The 24,963-nt window shown below is 42.8% G+C and overlaps 1 protein-coding gene across 6 annotated transcripts in view; it reads right to left on the reverse strand.

Annotated features, from left to right (window-relative positions):
- TBC1D1 (TBC1 domain family member 1) overlaps positions 1 to 24,963 on the reverse strand; it is a 990,385-nt gene that overhangs the window by 328,574 nt on the left and 636,848 nt on the right. For 3 of the 6 annotated variants that reach the window (XM_078678346.1, XM_078678348.1, XM_078678349.1), the window contains exons 9-11: positions 13,181 to 13,267; positions 10,810 to 11,087; positions 116 to 274 (exon numbers count right to left, since the gene is read on the reverse strand). In XM_078678346.1, the coding sequence (XP_078534472.1) occupies positions 116 to 274; positions 10,810 to 11,087; positions 13,181 to 13,267 (524 nt within the window). The remainder of the gene's footprint in view (positions 1 to 115; positions 275 to 10,809; positions 11,088 to 13,180; positions 13,268 to 24,963) is intronic. The other 3 variants (XM_078678347.1, XM_078678350.1, XM_078678351.1) reach the window with 1 other exon arrangement.

The raw sequence follows: 24,963 nt of genomic DNA on the forward strand, positions 1-24,963 counted from the left end.
AATAAATATTGTGTTTAACGAGAACAACCATTTGGGCATTTTAAATCTTTTGTGCCCAACTAAATAAATGTGAAATGCCGAAAGCATTCAAACCAAACTATGCTTGCCGGCTCACCTCTTTTGCACGGTGGGGCCACCTTGGTCCGCAAACGAACTGTACTTAAACTTTTTAAACAAACTAGGTGAAGAGGCAGAGACTACAAAACGGCCGGAAGCAGCGGGAGCTGCAGGCTGGTCTGGGCAGTTTGAGGGCTCACTTGTAGGCATGTCCGAGCTATGCAAGCAGCATTCCAGCGTGAGGGGGAGAGCAGCAGGAAGGGAGTCACAGAAACAGAGAAGAAAAAGAAAAAAAAATACAGCAGAAGAAATACCAAACAAAGTGGGCAACGACTATCACGTTTAGTTCAGTTATAAATGGTCTACCTTGCCAAATTGAAATCTTTTCCCAGAAAAATACACAGTAAAATACCAGATTTGTTTTCTGTTACATCAAATGTATCATAGCAAACAGGTAAGAAATAAAAGATATTTAGAGTAAAAATTATCCCAGTTTCAGACACATTATTACTTAAATCGTACTCTGAAAATAGCAGCAAAATCTGCACAAAACAATAAAAAGTTTTGGAATTGAACCAGGATTGCCCGTTTGGTTGTCTTATTCGTCAGTCAGTGAAACTGTAAAATCCTTACAGTTTGCAGAACGATATTAGCACAGTTCTGTCATCCCGGAAGTAATATTAATAACATAGAAATACTTTGCCAGATAAAACATCATAGCTTCCTGTTTTCAATTTCTGTTGCACTGTACGTTTTCATATATTTTCACTTAGGCTTCATGTCACAATCGTAATTCCATTTATGTATCCTTGTGCAAACAGAAATAGAAGCGTTTACAATATGTTAATCTCATGAAAAATGTTTCTACAATAGAAAAAAATGCATGGTCTCCAGGCAACCAGGCTATTTTGTTGCTTGGGCTCTGTTGCTCCATCAAGCTTTCAATCATCCATGTCTTGTGTCAGGGTGTCAAAGTGGATTGTTTAAAATGTATTTGAAATTGCAATGATTACTGCTTAAGAGTTCATTAATTTTCTAACTTGGGACAACTTATGCCTCGGCGGCTATCTTTTTGTGACGCTGCTGACTAACAAGTGACTTGAACCACTGTTTATTCTGTGTCATAATAAAGACTTGTGAACTTTACTAGCTGAGAAGTTAATTCTCCTAGTTGATTGGGCAGAGTGGACTTTCCCAAGGACAGAGTAACTGTCCCAGAGTGAATCATATAAAATGTAACATTTCAATGTGCTGAAAACAGATTTTGTTAACATTAGTTAGAGTTCTAAAGTTCAGGGATCTGAGCCCCAATACTTATATCCCAAAATCCTTTGATCTCTTGGGAAGAGAGTGTCTGTCCCCAGCCAGAACCAGTTCTGCCTTCTCTGGTGTGATTTCCTGGCAGGAGTTGGAGACGGCATTGTCGGAGGCAGACCAGGCCCATTGAGGTGCAAGGAAATCTCCTCCCCCTTCCTCTATCGCAGCCCACGTAATTCAGCCCTTTCCCGACCCACCTAGAATATCTGGAGCCACGCCTGCTCCCCAGCCTTCTGTCACCCAAAACCCAGACAGGGAATCTACATTTCAGAAGAGGCATATGGGATGACTGAGCAAGAAAATACCTACTTTCTAAAAGTGGTATTTTCAAACACAGAATGTAAAAATCACATTCACTAAAAGATTCTGAGTTCAGGCATACTAAACTTTATTTTCTTTCCCAGTTCCCCAGGACAGTTATGTTTACAAGATGTCATAAACAAACTTACCATTCTGTCCTATGGGGAATGGGTAGCCTTGCAGTAGCGAAAAACGAAATGGGCCGTAATTCGCTACCAGGTCATGCCAGGCACAACATGGCAGGTCCTATCTATTACATACACTGCACCAGGCCCACCGGGGTACCCGGGGCCTACCTTAGGGGTGGCAGGCATGTAAGAAAAAGGAAGGTGGGGGATTGGCACATGTGGACACTTGCCAGTTGACATGGTGGTATCAGACCGCACAAGGGCTCTGCAATGGCAGGCCTGAGTTACCTTTTAAGGGCCGTTCGTGTGGGTGGCACAATCCAGTGCTGCAGCCCACCAACGGCTTTTGATTTACAGGCCCTGGCATACGCAGTGCACTTTACTAGGGACTGACACATAAATCAAACAGGCCAATTATGGAAACACCAATTCATAACACAGTTTACCACAGAGGCACTTGCACTTACCCACTGATCAGCAGTGAGGAAAGTGAGCAGAAACACTAAGCCAGCACCAACGGAGTCTAAACCGGGAGGTCAGAAAGCAAAAACTCAGGGAAAACATGCCTAAAGATGCCAAGTCTAACAATGGGTTTGCAAACCGACTGATCTGGTAGCAGAACAGATGGTTCCGAATGGATTCATCTAGTATAGATCAGACCCATATTGCTATACCAGCTCCTTAACCAAGAACTATAACTTTATGGTATAAGTGGGTGCGCCAGAGAGTCCAGTCCACACCCGATTCCGACGAGAGATGACTGCGAGGAGACGAATTGGCAGACACCTTAAACACAAAAACAATTGCATGAGTATCAATAGGGAGAAAAGTGGCACATTCTGGACTTGTAGTGAGAAATGGAGCATTTGGGATGCAGTGGATGGATGTTTAATTAAATTACTATGTAGCTTTGATCTATAGAGAAGGTGGGTATTGTTTTATTCATGTTTTTCATTTATTTTTAAATATTGTTCTGTGTATATATCGCATGGTGTGGTGTTTGGTAAAAGGTACCTTAGGTGCAATTCGGAGAACTGACCGATTACTGTATTGTCTGCCAATGTGAGGTGTACTGTGAAGCGCTATCAGTCACACCAAGTACTACGGAACTTTGCTGTTGCGCAGTTGTATTAATTGAGGCTAATTGTGGTTCATTCCTAGGTACACAGGTGACAGCACATTGATCGGAGCAAACTTAAACAGGTCGAAAGTCTGCTAATTGTCGTTATGAGTAAGGTAGCTTTTGTTGAAATTGCAATTCACACAGAAGAAGCAGACATCTTTAAAACTGTGAGAGAACAAGGTTCGGAATAGTTCCAACAGGAGACAGGCTGTTAATGTCATAGGGTGTCATGCAGGGATAGGGTGACTAAAGCAGAGAGTTGTGTTGCGATTGACTGATCTTTGCCTTGGTTGCTCTGTGACAGTAGAAAGAACTGAGAGCTTCATGAGTAAAAGACAGGGGTGAAATGTGAGAGAAGGTCATACCTGACATTAAAAAGCAAAAATCATGGGGAGTTAGACCTCAAAAGGGCAAAAGGAGTAAGAAAAGGTAGAGAAATTGCCACCGAAGTCACACCCGCAAAGGGGGATGACTCGAAAGAAAGCGTTGCACACATTTCTGGCTCAAACAATGGAATGAATATATGGAGAAAGGTGGGGGAATATAGGTCCCACTGAGTGGCATTTACCAGATACCCAAGCTAAAGAATTTGAGGAGTTGAATGTATGATCTAGAGCCTCAGTCTAGGTCGACACAATTTGAGGCTCTGAATCTTTGGGATCAGATGGGGAATGAGAAACATAGAAAGAGGTTTGTACTAAAGACTGCACAACGTTTAGTTCCTGGCTAAACATTCAGCATGGTAAGAGGCAGCCAAGGTGGTAAGAGGATGTAATCAAAACAGTAGGCGCTTACTCAGTGATAGACAGTGAGGCTCCGGAGAAGGGTGCCACTACCCACCATAGAAGCCAAAGAGGGATCAGACCCAGACAGCAATGAGGACGCCTTTATAGACAAACTTCTGATGTCCAGACCTCCTCCATATAATGCAGTCCCAGTTTCAGAGATTCCACCCCAAAATCCAGCAGATTCCGAACCAACCCTTCCTTAGGTGAGTGCACCCCGAGCTACACAGAGACAGGAAGTACACATACCCCATTGGTCCCAAATATCCCTTCAACTACAATCCAGACACCAATCAGCATGAGTCCCTTGCCAGTCCCCCTAACCACAGTACTCCTCAAGCTCAGTCTGCCCCAATCAGTCAGGTAGCTGTAGGATGCATAATTGTTCTGATTCCCGGAGACCAGTCAGGAGGAACTATAGGGACCCCTTAACATGCCACAGTTCCCAGAATGATCCCAGTACCCCATGGATCAATTCCGCAGAGAATAAATATAGCCCAACTGAAACATAAACTCAATGAAATAGTCAAGGGGAATGTGGAATTAGATTTCCTTGGACACTACTCAGAGTGTATTGAAATATATAGGCAAAGAAGCTGCAGGGGTGGTACAAGAGGCATATGCAAAAATTGAGTCACTAACAGAGGAGTGTGGATATGATCTGACCCAGAGAAATAATTCATGAAGGATTGCCAGCATGACAACAGGAGCTAGGCTAGGAAAAGAGGGGGCACGGCGGATGACACCTGGTTGGGCCCCATGGAGGGGGAGAGGCAGCTGTGCTAATGATGGGACCACAGGAGCACATGCAAAACAGGATGCTACTCAACTGGCAAGAGGCACCACGATGAACCCTGCCCGGGCCCCCTGGCTTGGCTGTACTCCACCTCAGTGCTACAAGAAATCCCAGACCTGGAGGCAGAGACATCACCCGCCAGGAGATGGAGCAAATGGAGTCCCCAGACATTAGGCAAATTAAAATAGACAAATAAGCATTGAAAAGTGGAAAGGCAAGTGAAGTGAAGGCAGGGATGGCCCTTACCCTCAGACAGACATCAGAATGGGCAGCAGGGAGCCTACAATGGGCAAGCTGCTGCTGGTTATTAATGGGGTTAGATTGGTACTGGAGAACAAGATTGAAAGAGTAGAAGTGGATAACTTCATCCGTGCATCCTTAGGTAAAATCACTGAAAAGATGCACACAGTAGAAGTCACTCGAAGGAAAGATGCAGAAGCTATCAAATCCCTCCAGGTGCTGCTCACAGAAAAGACACCACGTCTACACACCTGGGCAGAGAATGCAGAGGGCCAATCTTGGTGTAACAACATGTGCATGGTGGGCCTTCCTGAAAAGGTGGAGGGTCGGGCAATTGAGCGGTTTGTCAAGGAATTTGTACGCACAACTAAACTGGACTCACCGCCCTTTACCATTGAGCGGTCACATCAAGATGCTGCCAAAACCTGGAGCTCTACCAAGGAAGCTTAAAACCTGAACTCTCAATTACAGAGATTGATATGTAATCATGAAAGTGGTGCATCAACAAGGCCATCAAGACACACAATCATGGTCTTTTCAAATTATACTAAGGAGGTTCAGGTGCAGCGAAGATCCTTCGACAAGATGAAAGTAGAGCTACAACAGCATGGAGTACAGTACACAATGATCTTCCCAGCAAAGCTGAAAGTGATTTGGGGGTGGGGGGATCCTGGTTGTTCGGGTCACTGGATGAAGCCTGGGAGTGTTGGGATGGTTGAAGAGTTGTGGAGAAAAGAAGAGGTAAGAGAATGCCCCCCCCCACCCCAACCAGGAAAGGAGATGACATCTTAGTGACTGGAGGGAGGTGAGGTAACCGCACAGGAAGAAAGAGCAAGGGGAATGGGACTTTGAAGCATTGATGACTGTTGGAGGGCCTGAAGGACCAATTCGGGCCGGAGCTATCACAGAGAAACAATGCACTCGGCAGAAGATTGAGGACACCACCATACACCCAGCTACCGAATGAGGGACTCCTTTGGTTGAGACACTGGAGGGAGGAGCTTCAATATTAGACATCACCTACAAATTTGATGAGGACTGTGTGGGTGTGGGGAAGGCGAAAGACACCTCAAGTATTGTGGGGGGTCAGACGTTCTAGACCAGTCGCATGAGGATGTGGGGTGGGGAGAGTTCATATGGGGGAGGATTCAACTGACATGACAGAACGCACATGACAACGAAAGCGGCGATATGCACCATGGGCCACACATGGCACACACCACACATCAGACACATTCAGGGAAAGGTAGCAAGTAACAAGAGGGCGTCCAACCTTCTATATTGAAATGTTAACGGGTAAGGAAGTGAAGAGAAGGATAGTGAAACAATTCTTGAATAGGCAAAAAAGACGCATCTGATAGGGACCGAGTGTCTATTCCTCTAGAGGAGTAACTACAAAATGCTGGTGCACTACAGATTTACATCGGGCCAAGTAGGGTGGGCATCCTATCCTGGTCCGCCAGTCATTCACTTTAGAGTTCACCAAGACCCGAACTTACCAAGAGGAGGGGGTGGTTGCTATGCAGCGCTGAATGGGAGATGGAATGGTGTGTAGATCACGTTGGCTTCCCTGTACTACCCTCCAAGACTGCAATTGAAGTTGTCAGGAGTGATGGGATGCATGCTGTGGTGGTATATGGTAATTACGACATCCTAGTACGTAGAGGAGCAGGAAGTTAAGTCAAAACATGGCAGCGGGTGGGGGTAGCGAGAGCCACAGTGAAAGTGAGGCTGCATGAGGGGCATCCTAGGGGCAAACAGGGTAGTCGGCTGCTAGAAAAAACGGGCAACTGGCACAAAATGGGTCTGAGTGAGGCATTTGACTGACCCAAAACTGGTGGCGTCTCAAGTCATTAGAAGTGTTAAGGAAATTATTTCTACACTATCTTTTATGCGTCATGTTGATACATTACTAATTAATTAAAACCAAATCAATTAAGGGGACTTACCATGAAATATGATCTCTGTGTCTCACTTCCCAAACCTGTGTCTAATAACCAATATGAGGTTTATCAAAGAGGAAACAGACACTTGTAACACTAAGCCATTGGTTATGTAAATTTTAGAGTAACCTCAAAAACCCTATGCAATTTGGAGTATAGCGGTATATATGGTTCATCCGCCCCGCATATGGGTTAGTGGCCGTTATCATTGGTTACTCTAAATGAGTGATTTAGCCAGCCTCAACCGGAGGCACCTCTGGCATATAGTGCAGTGTCCAGAGAAGGAAAAAAGGTGGTGTGTCGAAAACAAAAGAAAAAAGGGAGGTTTGTTAAAATAACTGGAAAATCACCCTAAGTAGTTTTATTGATTGGTGTGATTTCCAGATTGTTAAAAAACTGGTACTACTAAGTTGATCGAGTTACTGGATCACAGTAGTTATTAAAAACACTTATTACATAAACGTCGACATGTTTCTGCTCCGTCGGCCCATAGGGGTCTATAGAGCATTCGTCAGGACTAACAATAAAATAGACAAACAGTGTTTGGATTACTCACACCTTTTGTGTTGCAATACGTTAATAACCTGTATATTTTGCAGGGTATTTACTCCTCTGGTTTCTAAAAAGAAATAGGGAGAGAACATCGAAAAAAGACACACTCATTTACTGGCAAACCTGATTTAGGCTAGTGCGATTAATAGAATAACATTATTATTCATTCAATTCTTGAAGATTCAAGACATTTCATCTCTAAAATGGGGGAGGGTAGTGTAACCGGGTTGAGCTTATCGCGCTGCAGACAGGGTAATGAAAGTACAAAGCCGGCACATTCAGCAAGGGTACGTTACTTCTAGTGCGCGTTAACCTTTTATCTAGCAAGCAATGTGGGTGAGTTGTTTTAAAGAGATGCCGCCTAAGGAGCGCGTGGATTGAACTTATCGCGCTGCCGACAGAATTGTAAAAATACATAGCGGGCACATTCAGCAAGGGTGCGTTTCACTTAGTACGCGTTGGCCTATTATATAGCGAGTCTAGCATATGCGATGTTTTTAAAGAGATGCAGCCTAAGGGAAGCGTGGAAACGCAGGGAGCCTTTTTAGGCGAGATATGCGAATTAGTTATTAAACGCAGCACGTTCTCGTACCTTGTAACAGAGAGTACTTGCTTGCGTCGGGGGGCCCTCAGGACTCAGAGCTGTATTTGAAAAATATCGGGTTGATTAGTATTCTGTGTAGTCACCTTACCAAGATTCAGTAGGCAGTGCAGCGTGGTTCCGCCATTACCCGCGTGTGCCTGCAATTGCGTCTAGTGCTGACTCTGCCCCCGGAAGCTAGTAAATCCGGCTGGGTAGACGTCTTTAAAAGGGGCAGGTACTCTTGACTCACGTGATTACTGGCATAGTGGGCTGATATGTTTTTTCTGAAACAAAACTTTATTGTTTTCATCAAAGGGAAATAAGAAGAATCGTTTTCTGAACATGGTAATCTCTTATATTAAAGGTGGTACGTCGTTGAGAGATTTGTATCATGAAACAAGATGGTCAATCATTTAGAGAATTGGTGATAGGGTATGGAATCATTAAGGCCGTTTTCGTGGGTTCTGAGGCGTTCCACCCACCTTTGTTCTTTCTCAAACAATGTTCTTTCACATCTCTGTGATTTATCAGTTAGCATTTCAATTACTGACCATTGGATGTCATCGCAGGAATGGCTTGCTTGCACAAAGTGGGTACAGAGTTTGGTGGTGTTCTTTTTTAGTCTTATATTACTGCGATGTTCGCCAATCCTTGTTTTTATCTTTCTACATGTCATCCCGATGTAACGTTTGCCGCAAGGGCAGGTCACAGTATAGATGACATGGGTCGAGTTACAATTCGTGTGTTGACGTTGCTGCCAAACAAAGGTGTCAGATAGCTGCAATGTTTTTGTAGCAGTTGTGGTTTTGCATGCAACGCATGACCCACACGGATAGTCCCCACATTGCAGCTATCTGACACCTTTGTTTGGCAGCAACGTCAACACACGAATTGTAACTCGACCCATGTCATCTATACTGTGACCTGCCCTTGCGGCAAACGTTACATCGGGATGACATGTAGAAAGATAAAAACAAGGATTGGCGAACATCGCAGTAATATAAGACTAAAAAAGAACACCACCAAACTCTGTACCCACTTTGTGCAAGCAAGCCATTCCTGCGATGACATCCAATGGTCAGTAATTGAAATGCTAACTGATAAATCACAGAGATGTGAAAGAACATTGTTTGAGAAAGAACAAAGGTGGGTGGAACGCCTCAGAACCCACGAAAACGGCCTTAATGATTCCATACCCTATCACCAATTCTCTAAATGATTGACCATCTTGTTTCATGATACAAATCTCTCAACGACGTACCACCTTTAATATAAGAGATTACCATGTTCAGAAAACGATTCTTCTTATTTCCCTTTGATGAAAACAATAAAGTTTTGTTTCAGAAAAAACATATCAGCCCACTATGCCAGTAATCACGTGAGTCAAGAGTACCTGCCCCTTTTAAAGACGTCTACCCAGCCGGATTTACTAGCTTCCGGGGGCAGAGTCAGCACTAGACGCAATTGCAGGCACACGCGGGTAATGGCGGAACCACGCTGCACTGCCTACTGAATCTTGGTAAGGTGACTACACAGAATACTAATCAACCCGATATTTTTCAAATACAGCTCTGAGTCCTGAGGGCCCCCCGACGCAAGCAAGTACTCTCTGTTACAAGGTACGAGAACGTGCTGCGTTTAATAACTAATTCGCATATCTCGCCTAAAAAGGCTCCCTGCGTTTCCACGCTTCCCTTAGGCTGCATCTCTTTAAAAACATCGCATATGCTAGACTCGCTATATAATAGGCCAACGCGTACTAAGTGAAACGCACCCTTGCTGAATGTGCCCGCTATGTATTTTTACAATTCTGTCGGCAGCGCGATAAGTTCAATCCACGCGCTCCTTAGGCGGCATCTCTTTAAAACAACTCACCCACATTGCTTGCTAGATAAAAGGTTAACGCGCACTAGAAGTAACGTACCCTTGCTGAATGTGCCGGCTTTGTACTTTCATTACCCTGTCTGCAGCGCGATAAGCTCAACCCGGTTACACTACCCTCCCCCATTTTAGAGATGAAATGTCTTGAATCTTCAAGAATTGAATGAATAATAATGTTATTCTATTAATCGCACTAGCCTAAATCAGGTTTGCCAGTAAATGAGTGTGTCTTTTTTCGATGTTCTCTCCCTATTTCTTTTTAGAAACCAGAGGAGTAAATACCCTGCAAAATATACAGGTTATTAACGTATTGCAACACAAAAGGTGTGAGTAATCCAAACACTGTTTGTCTATTTTATTGTTAGTCCTGACGAATGCTCTATAGACCCCTATGGGCCGACGGAGCAGAAACATGTCGACGTTTATGTAATAAGTGTTTTTAATAACTACTGTGATCCAGTAACTCGATCAACTTAGTAGTACCAGTTTTTTAACAATCTGGAAATCACACCAATCAATAAAACTACTTAGGGTGATTTTCCAGTTATTTTAACAAACCTCCCTTTTTTCTTTTGTTTTCGACACACCACCTTTTTTCCTTCTCTGGACACTGCACTATATGCCAGAGGTGCCTCCGGTTGAGGCTGGCTAAATCACTCATTTAGAGTAACCAATGATAACGGCCACTAACCCATATGCGGGGCGGATGAACCATATATACCGCTATACTCCAAATTGCATAGGGTTTTTGAGGTTACTCTAAAATTTACATAACCAATGGCTTAGTGTTACAAGTGTCTGTTTCCTCTTTGATAAACCTTGTACTTTCCCTGGGGAATGAAACAGACCCTTAAATCCCTAGTCCCCCCACATTGATTGACTAATAACCAATATGTCCTGGTTTCATAAAGAGGCCTCTGTGTTACACCCCATCCTGACACTGATCATCGCTTGAAACACTGTACAGAAAATCGATAAGAGGGGGTTCTGCTTCTTCGATAAATGCAAAATACAAATAACTGGCAATGTGATTATGGAGGACAGGCGGTCAATAATGTGGTGTACACCTAGTTATCATTCACATGGCTAAAGTGTGATACTCACTCCTGCTTGCGAGGGGACTCGGTGCTCAGCGAGTGATACCGTGTGAGTTTTCTTTGCGAGACCGATGGAGCTCGCTCGACTATATCCACACTCTCAGTCCTCTGGACCGGGAGATGGCTCAGCGTGTTGGCCCGGCGTCGGAAGGCTGGGTGGCAGAGTTCCTCAGGCTGAGAAGAGCACTCACTCTTGCTGTCCTGGGAGAGGTTTCCCACAGACCCATGAGGCTTCAGTGGGGACTCAACAAGGTCCTCCGCTTCTGCATCACTGGTCAACTGCTCCTAAAACAGAAACAAAACACCATCACCCTTGAGAAGACAGTTTTACATTTTATGAACAGTATTTGTTTAAACGTAACATTTGTATTCAAATTATCATTTGCACGCAAATTTGAAAAAAACATGTCAAAATTAAGCTCCTTTTACTGGTCGATTTTCAGCTGTCCTGCTCAACATATTTTCTAAAAAAATAAACAATTGTATTTCTTTATTTTAGAAATAAATAAACGGTATTGTACTTGGCTAATAGCTCCCAAAAGTGGAACAGATCTTTCCACCCATATGCGTATCGATGAACAGCAATACAATATACACACACACATTCATTTGAAATCCTTATATTTCTATTTCGTTGTGAAATATTTTTCAATGCTGCCATGCATGAGTGAGCCCCCCAGGTGATAGCAGCCTGGAGGTGGGGAAAAGGAAGACTGCGGGAGTCAGTGTAAAATGCCACAATCCAAGGCCTGGATGCATGGTACTGAAAGTCACTGCCTGCTCCCATTGGCAAAGATCAAGAATCACCAACACAGGCTGGTACAATCAAGGCAGCTCGCGCAGGACCAGAATGATGCGGCTAAGGTCGAGGGGGGACTCTAGGCAGCATTTTAACTTCTTCTGAATGAGGGTATTATTGTTGCTGAAGGAACATGGGTCAGGGCAGGAGAAATCATGTCATATGCACACCTCGATACCAGGGAAAAGTCGCTGGTATTAAACTGTTTGAGCCTGGATCTCCGCTTGTGATATATACACACAATAGTGTGCCGCGGACCGGCTCTGTGGCAGTCCTCTCAATGCCATTTGAATCAAGATGAACTGATCTCTGAACCAGCAGATGAGTCTGCATACCTGATCACTCAGCCCCTTTGCCCTTTCTTGGCATATGTGCCCACTCTACCAGATCCTTAACTCTTCCTCGTGCTGTTCCTCTACAACTCTGCTCTACACAACTTATCTAGGTTTTGAATTTACTTTGCTCTCTGTTCAATGTTGTCAGCGAAGTATCACAGCAAAACCAATCCTAAATTTGTGGATATCCAATGCAATAGCATATGGGGTGTTTAACATCCCTACGCCTTCATAAACTCCCACATTCTGATGTTGCAATGAAGATTTGCGCGGAATAGCATATTTAAAACAAACAAATCCTGTGCTTATAACAATGATATTAGGAAAGTTGGACATGCTGGATCACTTGAACATTGTTGAGGCGGAGACTTAGCCCAACGACACTCACAATGCCAGTGAGATGATTCATGCCCTCTACTGTAAAGGACAACACTCTTTGCATGATTGCACCTTCTGTTTATATAAAAGATGCACTGATGCCCCTTGAAGAAGATGGCCGCAGCAGAGGCCTCTGCACATCTGGATTCCCTTATGTGCTGTGCAGACCAAGACACAAAGGCAGCGGAGCAGCATACATTCAGATTAACTATTTAAATCCAGCTTATGTGCTAATTCTGGAATTCTAGCACAGATCCAGCCCCACAGACCTATTTTTGACAGCTCTTCCTTAGACAAAAGCATGCTGTCTTTTGCAGAACCATGCCGAAGGGAAGCTACCTCTTGATGGGCGGAGGCTACTGAAAAGCTCGGAATATGGAAAGGCAGTCTGAGACAAGCGAGAAGATGCCTCTGTGGGCACTGCAGTGGCCATAGAATACCAGTCCAGCAAGTGATGCACACAGTTACGGAGTATAATTTGTTCCCATTTTGTTTCATGCCTGTAGCTCGCAGCAACATGATGAATGGGTATATGAACTAAGTCTGTGGAATGTTTCTGAGATTTTCATGGGATTATATTGATGTTGTGTGCTCTACAAAATGGGCTGGTGACTTGAACAGGGGACTGCTTTCACTTCTCAGTGCTTAGAAGTGAGAAGTAGGATACATTGCCGATTGTACTGCAGATTAATTGTGAGAGAAACAAATGCCGTGATGAGGTATGCTTATGCTGAATACCTACAGCTGATAAGGGTAAGAATAGAAGGATAAGAACAAGCTGGAAGATGTGTCTCTTAAGTCAAATCTTAGTATTATCTATCTGTGCATCACATATATATTTAAATAAGACGGACAACTCTACTTACAGTGCTTGCACTGTGTAATGAACCAGGCAAAGGGTTGTCAAAATCCAAACTTCCAGATGTTTGCTGCTGGATTCTGGCTTTACTACCCTAGGGAGAACATTTTAATTGCATTACAAATTGAAATCCATATTTCTGGAAACACATATTGATTAGATATTGATGTGTATTGATCTTTCTGGAACACATGCAGTACATCTCAATTCAATCAACAGAAAATAAACGGTTCCTCACTTACAAGTCACAGAGACACTCACTAAGAAGCATTAGACATTTTCTCAAAACAACTACTGCATATGCTACAACATGGCGACCAAATAGATCTGCAGCTTGAGATATAGCACATCGCACCAGCAACTCATCACAGAGCATTTTCTTTCATAATATATATATATATATATATATATATATATATATATATATATATATATATATATATATATATATATATACACACACACACACACACACACACATGGGTATATATATATTCACTGAAAAAACCATAGGTTATAGACCATATATAGTTAGGAATTAGCATTTAAAAAACCTTATTTTACTCACACAAAACCATTGAAATTCCATATATAGTTAGTTGCACTAACTATATATCGCGCACCCGCAATCCACTGCTGATCATGTCACATATTACATCATTCATGACATGGTCAGTGACATCACTGATGACATCACTGATGACATCACTGATGACATCACTGATGACATCACTGATGACATCTCAAATGACATCACTGATGACATCACTAATGACATCTCAAATGACATCACTGATGACATCTCATTTGACATTACTGATCACATCACTGATGACATCATTCATGTGATAATACGATGAACCTCTTCAGACTCTAATATAACCGTAGATACACTCAGTGTAAACAGACACTCATAGACTGTCACTCATCCATGGAGTTACTCAGACACTTAGTCAGTCATGCAAAGAATCAATCACACCTCCATTTCCTCAACTATACAGTTATACACACCTTACTTATTCAAACATATACTAAAACATATTTACTCACTTATACAATCCTGGATACAAGTTCACAATGATCCATACAGCCACTCACACATTCACTGGCTCTTATGCACAGTTATTTATATATGTCAACTCTCACATGTACTGTGTTTTACATATGTACTTACTTTGACATGTAGCACTGAGATATCCATTCACTCACCAATACACTCATGCACACAGTCAACCGCCCATACAGCTGTTTCCACATGCACTTTTGAACCCATACATCTAGTCAATCAACTGCTTACACATCTATGCAGAGAGTCATACACCTCCCAGCCACCCAGACACACACTCAGTCTCCCATACAAATGCTTGGGCAACCAATCAATAACCCATACAGTTAATCATATAGCTAATGATCAACACATGCAGCAGTTTACAGAACAGACATAATGATGCACAAATTAAGACAGTTTAGTCACTAACCCATGCACTCAGTGAGACACATTTAATCAGTCACTCATACAGTCAGCCATGCCCCTACTAAATCCTTCATCAAGACACTTATACATCCACTCATTCTTCAATATGTAAGACATATTTTAACTTTACAGAATTATACAGTCACTGTATGTAGTCATCAGTGATGTCATCAGTGATGTCATTTGAGATGTCATCAGTGATGTCATCAGTGATGTCACTGACCATGTCATGAATGATGTAATATGTGACATGATCAGCAGTGGGTTGCGGGTGCGCGATATATAGTTAGTGCAACTAACTATATATGGAATTTCAATGGTTTTGTGTGAGTAAAATAAGGTTTTTTAAATGCTAATTCCTAACTATATATGGTCTATAACCTATGGTTTTTTCAGTGAATTTTCAAGGTTTTGTAAATGCTAATTCCTAACTATATATGGTCTATAACCTATGGTTTTTTCAGTGAATTTCAATGGTTTTTTAATAGCAAATATCATAAGCTGTCGAATGTCAAGTACGTGGTAAGTAAAAACATTTTCGTGTTTATGCACACTGATCTGCTTTGAATGCTGCCCCCCACCCCTCATTTCTATTAGGAGTACTCTCTCTTTGCAGATAGTGAAGGGTAGTTAACGCAGCCCTTTGCCCCCTTTGTAATCCGTCGTGCCTGCTTCTCTCTCCATTTGATTGATTGTTCTCTTTGGTTCATTCTCTATTTACAAACAAGCACAGAGTCGCAATACTCTGTTTAGTCTTTGCAGATAGCGAAAAATCGTGTAAAAAAACAAAAGGAATCGAACAAAATCAGTAGGCCACTAATGGGATCTCTTTTTGACCTCGCTAAAATAGAAACATTAGGAACAACCTGTTGAAAATAGCAATGCGTATGTACATAAGCGGCGTTCATTTGTGTTCACAGTACCCCTTGTTGATTGTTTCAATCGAGCATTGAATTGTTCGAAGTTGGTTCTCTTAAGGATCTTCTCTGCCTGCAAACGAGGAAGAATAGGAATATTCTCTCTCCCTTTGCAGATAGTGAAGGGTAGGTAACGCAAGCCTTTAACACGTCGTACCTATTTCATTCCTCATTGATTGATTGATTGTCCGAACATTGACTGTTTGGGAATTAGTTCTTTTTGGAGGTATTCCCTGTTTGCAAATAAACGTAGGAAAATCTTTGCAAGTAGTGAAAGGGTACGTAATGCGGACCTTTCTCCCCCGTTGTAATCTGTCATGCCTATCTACTCCCCACTGATTAATGCACCTGTTTCACCCGGACCATTTACTAGAGATACGTCATCTGGACCGACCAGAGAGCACCCCTAGTGAAAAGGACATATGCAATAATAACAAAGTGATCACTGTATCCTGTTAACAGAAACTTTAGCATGAAACAACCTGGAAAGAAAAGAATAGGAAAACGAAAATCAGTAGGCCACTGATGAACATGAACTTTTATTAAACAACGAACAAAGAAACGATAACATAACGTAATGATAAAACCTATTAATGTCCTAGAAACAAGAAAATGTTAAAATATGCCAGTGGTGAGAGACCAGAAAAACAGTAAGAGAAACCAAATCACCCCTCGCTGTCCCACCGCCTGCCACGCCAAAAAAATCGATAGACTAGGGAAAATGCAAGTCAGTAGAACATCCGCCCCCACTCTGGAAACTTCCAAGGTGGGGCTGGGTTGCGGCTACGCCCAGCCGGGAGCAGCCCATATAAGGCAGGTCCTGCTGCCACGCCTCGGCCAGGAGATCCTAACGTAGGGTGTAGCCGGAGGAGAGGCCGAGGCCAGCGGGACCCGGCCAGGGGATTGCCTTTACAACGCTGAACAGTTGCAGGGGGGGGGAATGTCTCCTCGACCCTCCCCTCTCTCTCCCAGTCCGGCCGCGGTGGCCCTTGAGAGTTGCAGGTACTCCCGCCACATGCTCTTCCGGTCCGGCCACCAACGGTCGGGGGGCCGAGGACGACGGGATCCGGCTGCAGCCGATAAACCAAGAAACCCGTTCATGGGGCCAGAGCCAGGGGCGTCCGGCCGACATCTACCGGAAGCCCGGCCCGAAGACGGACGGGACACTTCTTCTTTCATGAATAATGGCTGCGACAACACTGGGGGGGGATGTCTTGCACATGCCTCCGACCCCCCCCCCCTCGTCCTCATCGCCTGGTCCGGCCATAACAAATCTCAAGCGAGACGCCGTGGGGTGCACTGGGAGGGAGAGACGGTGCGAACATGCCTCTCCCGCCTCCCCAGGTGGAGGCTTCCCAGCTGCACCCTCAGCGCTCCAGGCGCCCGGAAAAGGGTTCTTCCACTGTGGCCATGCTGCAACGTCTCGCCCGGCAGGGTGGAGCCCGTCCGCTCATTTGACCCCGCGATCGCCAGTAGCTACCGAACTCTCAAAATGGCGGTCGACCTGGCAAGAGCGGGCCCAGCATAAAGAAATGGCCCGGTCACTGCTTGACTCCACCACCGTAGTCCTCCACGACCTTGAAGATGCTACAGGAGCCGCGGGAGTCTCCGACCCCCGATGGGGAATGACTGCCATGATCGCCCGTGGAGTGACGAAACTGTATCCGCGGGACGTCGGCGCTCCCATGCTGGCGCCAGCCTCACTTTGAATTACTAGAATCCTGCAGACCTCAGTTCCGGTGAAAGCACAGTGTGACCTGGTAGGAAAAATTGTTGCACCCCCTCCCCTTTTTCACTGATAGTTCAAACCACCGATCCTTTCCTTTGCCCTTTTAACGGAACTTTGGACTGCCTCCCCCTCTTTTACATTTTCTAGAGAAAACAAAACATTAACCACTACATTAGCATAGCAGTTGACACCAGAACTGTTTTCAAATTTAAAACCAGCAACATCTTCAACAAAATCCTTTTTGTTTCTGCCGTGACCCTGCTACAGCACAGGCATTGTCCCCAGCAGTAATTCTGCGATGCCGGTAAGAATAGCTGTGGTGCCTACTGGACTCACTCACCCCCGCGGCGCCCCACGCCGTTATTTGCTGGGCGGCAACTTACTAGACATCACTTTCGTGCCATCTAGATTTCAGCGCGTTCTGCTGCCTTGGAACTATTCGCACAACAGACCGCTACTGACAAGAATATTTCATTATTGGTGCTGTCAATTTCAATAAATCTATTGGATAATTCAAAAGAAATTGCCACGGTCTCTTCGTTGTTTAAATGTTTTTACTGTTTTTGTTTTGTTGTATATATTTATATGTTATTAAAGTTTTATATTCCTACTACTTTGTTGGAGTGCTACATATTTTTAATGTGACACATAATTGTAAAAACTTTGATGTACCAAGAGTCATTCCTGGAATCTTCCGCTTCAGGCTCGGTCCCCTCCCCAATCACAATACAGGATGGTTTTCAGATAGTAGGAACACGTGTGGTGTGACGGATCTCATCGGGTGTGGGCCTTGATCTACTATAACTCCTTTGAAGAGGGGTGATTCTTTACAGCTGGGGCCATAAACTACATCTGCAGGGCTAGCTGATAGCCTGGACAATCGGACACAGAGGACGAGGAGTGTCAGAGGGTGCGGTAGTGAATAGGGCGAAAGGGAGGTGTCGGGCGGGCACAGAGTGTGATTCTCAGGGAAGAGCAGCGCAGATGGGGGGAGGTTTATTGCCCATGCATAAGACAGAGAGCGGGGGTGACCTGTGCCTGGGGAAGATGCTTGCGAGGGTGAGGAGCCATGCTACGAATCGACAGCGTGCAGAGAGTGGGTCTGGTCAAGACATCTAAAATGGCTGCCGTGCACCACAAAAGTGTGGCATTTCAAAAAAGGCAAGATGGCGCAAACAATGTTTTTCAACACTTCCTCATTTCCTTCGAATCGAACGTTAACAGACGTTGGGGCATATTACCAAAGTTAAGCGATATTTATCGCTAACGATGCTTAACAACGAATTTTTTACCGCTAAGCATCGTCAGAAATTATCGAAGATAAACCTTGCTATTATCAAGGTTTATCGCAAATGCGATAATAAACGGCCGCAATGCATGAATATCGCTGAAAACTCAGCGATATTCATGCATTACCGAGCTAATGCTCTTAGCCATGTTATCCACCTCCCATTGGATAACATGGCTAAGAACTGCTCAGGGCAGGTGTTACTTTTTGGAGATATTCGCGCTTAGCGCGAATATCTCCAAAAGGAGATAGATATCTTGCATGTTGTAATGCAAGTTATTGTGGTATATGGAACTCATACCATAATCTCTCAGGAAAGCAGAAACTGATCCTTTTGGGACCGCCTAAAAAGGCCTAGGGGGTGAGGAGTACTCTACTTTGCCCCCTTTTCACGTTCCGAACTATTTTATTTTACTCTCTTCTGTAATTACACAAAATAGCAGCGATAAGATGCATCGGAGACACACAGGGGCATATTACCAACAACTAGCGAAAAATTTTGTCTCTAACTTGTTTAGAGACAAAAATTATCGCCGCACATCGGCGATTTTTATCGCAGATAAACCTTGCTATTAGCAAGGTTTATCGCAAATGCGATAAAAAACGGCCGCAATGCATGAATATCGCTGAAAAGTCAGCGATATTCATGCATTATCGAGCAAATGCTCTTAGCCATGTTATCCACCTCCCATTGGATAACATGGTGAAGAACTGCTCAGGGCAGGTGTTAGCTTTTGGAGATATTCGCGCTTAGCGCGAATATCTCCAAAAGTTGGTAACAGGAGATAGCGATGTTAGCGACTGTTTCCAGTCGCTAACATCTTGGCACACCCACTTTGCATGTCATTAGTGATAAATATCACTGACATGCAAAGCGGGGCCCAAGATGGTCGCTATCTCCTATTAGCTGTCACTAACTGGTGTTAGCGACAGCTTGGTAATAGGGAGATAATTTTATCTCCGCTTTCTTGGCTTTTAAAGCCAAAAAAGCGGAGATAAACCCCCTTGATAATATGCCCCACAGTGAGAGAAAGGAGGCCGGAGATGAAGAAGAGATGTCAAATACACATTGGAGATAATATAGTGGCAGAAGGGAAGTAAATATGAGTAAACTTACCATGTAACATAAAAATGTTGCACTCTATACTATAAGTCTCATTTTATACTACAATCACTTCGCTACAACCTCATAAATTAAAAATAAAAATGAATAATGTCTCAAACAATTTTTGATTTCTAAATATAAATTTATTCTTCAGAATTTTCTAAATTTGAAAGAACTAGTAACATGTCCTCATCAGCAATGTCCTCATGAAAAGTCTGCAATGATGATTCTTGTAACTCTATGGTCTCCAAACATTCGATAAATTCGCCATCAAGAGATTGATCAAAAAAATCATTCAAGTCATCTCCTCCTTGTGACAATATTTCATTATTGGTGCTGTCAATTTCAATCAATGTAGTGGAATCATTCAAGTCATCTCCTCGTGACAATATTTCATTATTGGTGCTCTCAATTTCAATCAATGTAGTGGAATCATTCAAGTCATCTCCTCCTTGTGACAATATTTCATTATTGGTGCTGTCCATTTCAATCAATCTAATGGAATCATACAAGTCATCTCCTCCTTGTGACAATATTTCATTATTGGTGCTCTCAATTTCAATCAATGTAGTGGAATCATTCAAGTCATCTCCTTGTGCCAATATTTCATTATTGGTGCTGTCCATTTCAATCAATCTTATGGAATCATACAAGTCATCTCCTCCTTGTGACAATATTTCATTATTGGTGCTCTCAATTTCAATCAATGTAGTGGACAATTCAAAAGAAATTGCCACGGTCTCTTCATTGTGAGCCATTTTATTTTGAAATTGCTTGCTGTAAATTGCAGAAAAAAATAATCACTTTCATTTATCGTTTTTAGTAATACATAATATAAAACTAACTTTATCAAGTATTTAGTATAACAGAAGGACTGCAAATAAATAACAGAAAACATTTTTCAAATTATCTTCAAGTGTACAACATAGTTCCCCTTACAAATTAACAACTCACCTTTTTAAAAGTAGGAGAAGTGTTAGTACTGTGTAAATCAAACACCAGAAATTCACCACCAAAAATTCCTCACAAATGTACCTCAGACAGTAGTATCACAAAATGGCTGTGGTTTCCTCTCATTTGAAATATATACATAACCAATTAACTTTCATCACACACAAATACAAAACCAAACTAACATTTTAATTGGTTCTAAATTTCAACACTTTCAAATGTGTTTTCCCCATGCAATTTTCCATAGGACATTTACATACGTCTACAGCCTGAATGGCTGAACGGAATTACACCAAACTTGGCAAAATGGTACATCAAACCTAAGAGGTCAGGAAGGACCTACTATGCCCCCTTATGGTCATTTCCCCCTTCGCTTTGGCCTCCTCTTGTCTCTCAATCCTACCGAGAGACAAGATGGCGGCCGCTACGGACTGTTTGGAATGTTGACAGATGCCGGAGAACCAATCAGCTTCGCAAAGCTCCGTAACGCGAAAAGTACGCGAAGCGGAGCGCTGTTACAGATATATTTCTTTTTTTGAACGTTAATTTCTCAAAATCCACTGGAGCACATATATTGAGACCTAGCAAAGGCACATCGGGCTACCAGTCCCTAATGTTTTGCCAAGTTTCGTGCAAATCCATTCAGCCGTTCGATTATTATTATTTTTTTTTTTTTTTGCCCCGCGGGGCCCTTTTAAAACCTCCACATCAAACGTAGGGGGTCAGCGAGGATCTACTATTCCCCCTTATGGTCATTTGCCCCTTCGCTTTGGCCTCCTCTTGTCTCTCGATCCTACCGAGAGACAAGATGGCGGCCGCTACGGACTGTTTGGAATGTTGACAGACGCCGGAGAACCAATCAGCTTCGCTTCACAAAGCTCCGTTGCGCGAAAAGTACGCGTCCTGGAGCGCTGCCTGGTCCGCTGTTACAGATATATATCTTTTTTTAAACGTTAATTTCTCAAAATCCACTGTAGCACATATATTGAGACCTACAAAAGGCACATCGGGCTACCAGTCCCTACAATTTTGCCAAGTTTCGTGCAAATCCATTCAGCCGTTCGGGCTAAAAGTGAGGCCAACCGCCCTATGGAAAACTCAATGTTAAAAACACGTTTTGGGACCCCCCTTTTTTCTCAGCCCCCCCTTGACGAACCCCCCCCAAATTTTCAAGGGCTGCTCAGAAACAAAATGTGCCATTTTCCTGAAAATTTCAGCCAATTCCATCCACAAACGCCAAAGTTATTAGACATAGAATTTTCAAAAATCCCAGAGAAAAAATCCTAACTATATATACCTACTGGCGACCGCCAGTAGGTAATATGTATATATATATATATGTTTATGAATATATATCAGAAATTACATGACCGCATCTTCACAGCATCACCAGTACCAATTAATTCATTACTAAGGAAACGCTTCAAACGTCTACGCTTAGCCATAGCTTATTGCTTAATTAGCAATAGTCAATTTGTGAAACCAAAGAAAACCCTTACGTTCTAAATAAAGTCAAGGCGCATTGATAACTCCACCATGCTCGCAGTAGCTTTAACAATCAGAGTGCAATCTATGACCATTGTTTAGTTGACAGTCAATGCACGACAGCTGAACATTCTAATTGTAACCAAGGTCTACTGGGAGCTCTGCCTTGCTGGCAGCAGCTTCAAAAACCTTTCAGCAAAATCACCGCCTGGTGTTTAATGAGCAGTCTATTTGTGAGAGCCGAACACTCTAATTGCAGGCATTGACCTTGCTAGCAGAGCTGACTTCTTTATCCAGAATGGCTCCAAGAACGGAAGCCGGTTTTATTTGAAACCCTGTATTTTTAACTACTGACTGCAGTCAAACAGTATAGTTTGGCTTTGCATTTGCGGTTTTCAATACACCTTTGCCTATTGTTTGAATGCTAAATGCACTTAAACATGATATAAAAAAATAACCTATTAATTTTTGTAACAATGTTCCTATACTGCCATGTCGGAGCTCTGGTGATATTTTCGAAACACTCAGCCTTTGGCATCTTGGTTTATGATTTCACCAGAACTCTTATATGGCAATACAAGACCATATTTCACAGTTACCGGTTATGTTTTTTTTTTTTTAAAGATTTTTATTGTTTATAAACCTAAAAACAGTGATTGCATTTGAATAAAACATATAGGGCATACATTCGTGACCGGTTATGTATTTTTGGTGTAAATGCGTCCATCCGTCCGTCATTTGGCAGGAAGTTAGTCACTCAAAAGTAGTACTTTAATGGCAGGCTTTGAACATTAGTGGAAGTGGAATGTCAGTCATCCAAGCACTCATTCCCAGCACGTCAATAGAAGCTGTGTCGATCAGTTTGTATTAAATATTGCCAAAAATATGCATGTTTCCTGCTCAGAACTTCATGCAATAGCAGCCCGTAGTCATAATGGTGGAATCCCGCCCTTCTCTTTCTAGATATCTGCAGACACATTTTAAGCTTTTGCATTATTTCTTAAGGACAGTGTTAATTAAAGAACCTGTTCATTCTATTGTCCATCTTCACAAACCTAATGAATTATCAATGCAGGTACAGGTGTACCATTTAGTCTTTTTAACTTCTGCCATCTTTAGCTGTACAGACTTGAATTTTATTAAAGAGCAACATTAACACTCATTTCACCTTTCAGCTCAGTACTTTTTATCATGAACCCAGGTATTCCCCATATGTATCATAAACCATGTAGAACATTCAGTCTGGGGCCCTGTAGTCTGGGGCCCTGTAGTCTATTGGGGATTGGCGGACAAGAAATAAACAATTAATTTTAAGGAACTACATTGCTCAATTAATAACTTGTGTCCATGGTTGGTGCGAAAGATGGCGTCAGAGGCTGCAACACAACTTTCAAAATGTCTGGAAAGATGTTCTGAGCCAATGAGATGTTGAGGATGCAGAGGACGTTGCTTCTCACGGACTGAGATGAAAAGGCATGTGTTTTCATCATAATGTGCTGTATTTATGAAGAGAGCAGATGCGGAGTGATGAACAATGGAATGCAAGTGGATATTGCAAGGCTTTGGGTGAAGAATTGCAGATATTGTGGGGTGGTGTTGTAGGTCTGGGGCAGTTACTTGGCGTTTTGATGAAGTATACAAGGGCACTGAAGGGCTTAATAACAAGGATGAGGTTTGATTGACACAATGTGTGTTTAACTGTGTTGGTACGATTAGAGAGTGACTGGTTCTTTTCATATAGCAGGTATTTGAATGGGAGGTCTGCCATACCGCCAGTATTCAAGATTGTGATTATTCTTCGAGCTCACTCAGAGCGAAAGGACTCCAGGGAACGATTGCCTAATAATTTTCTTTTGGGGTGGGGATACATAACAGCAGAGTTGACGAATTAGTTATTCTGTTGTGTGTGGCAGGGCTTTTCTGATAACATGCATGCAAACCAGGCCTGACTGAATATAGCATGAACAGCACTAACGCGTCAGTGTGAATGTGTCAAGTTTACGGCTAATGAAACGAATATTTTAATTGATGACGCAGACAAAAGGGTGAAACATAATAATATTATTTTAGCTGCAGGTTGGATTAGTCCAAAAAACACAGACACAGCAGAATTCATCCATTCTTGTGTGTGGAGGACTAAGGGTAGAGTGATTAGTGCTGCAAAGCTGTCTGGCCTCGTATGGAACAGGTTTGGAAGGAAGAAGGAAGTCAAATTGATTACAGCTGCTCACTTTTCGAGCATGTCGCTAAAATCTTAAATAAAAGGCATTGTTCATGCCGATACAAGAGGAAGCACAGTAGGTCCTCCTCCTCTCTCTATTGGGAACCACTGGGGAGAAAGGGATAAAGACACCCAGGAATCTGGGAGAGGCATACACAAGACTGCTAGCTAGAGGGAACATGCTAGAGTGTTCTTATTAAACTGCAGGCCCAACACATTTCTGAGATATGCAGGGATATTTGGGGTTGGGATGGATGGCATACAATAGTTAGAGAGATCACTAACAGTTCAGTCAACAGAAGAACCATAGGCTGAATATATATTTATGCATATATCTGCTATATAGGGATCAGACTAATCTATTAGGGGTTGTGGGGATGTGTGATGTAAAATGCTTTGGGTCTTTCGGAAATTCATTTTGGTTTATATAATGACCACTGAGAGAACCACAATAATTACCATTATTGTGATACATAATATGTATGTTCTGTTAGTACATTTGAAATAATATATTGTAAAATACCAGCAGTTGTGTGTCTACTACTTTCAGACGCCAGGGTAAGAGTACAACATAAGTATACATATGTACGTATATATCCCCCAGAAGTGGAGTTTCTCCA

Source organism: Lissotriton helveticus, chromosome 2_2, assembly GCF_964261635.1.
Source record: "Lissotriton helveticus chromosome 2_2, aLisHel1.1, whole genome shotgun sequence".
Taxonomy (NCBI): domain Eukaryota; kingdom Metazoa; phylum Chordata; class Amphibia; order Caudata; family Salamandridae; genus Lissotriton; species Lissotriton helveticus.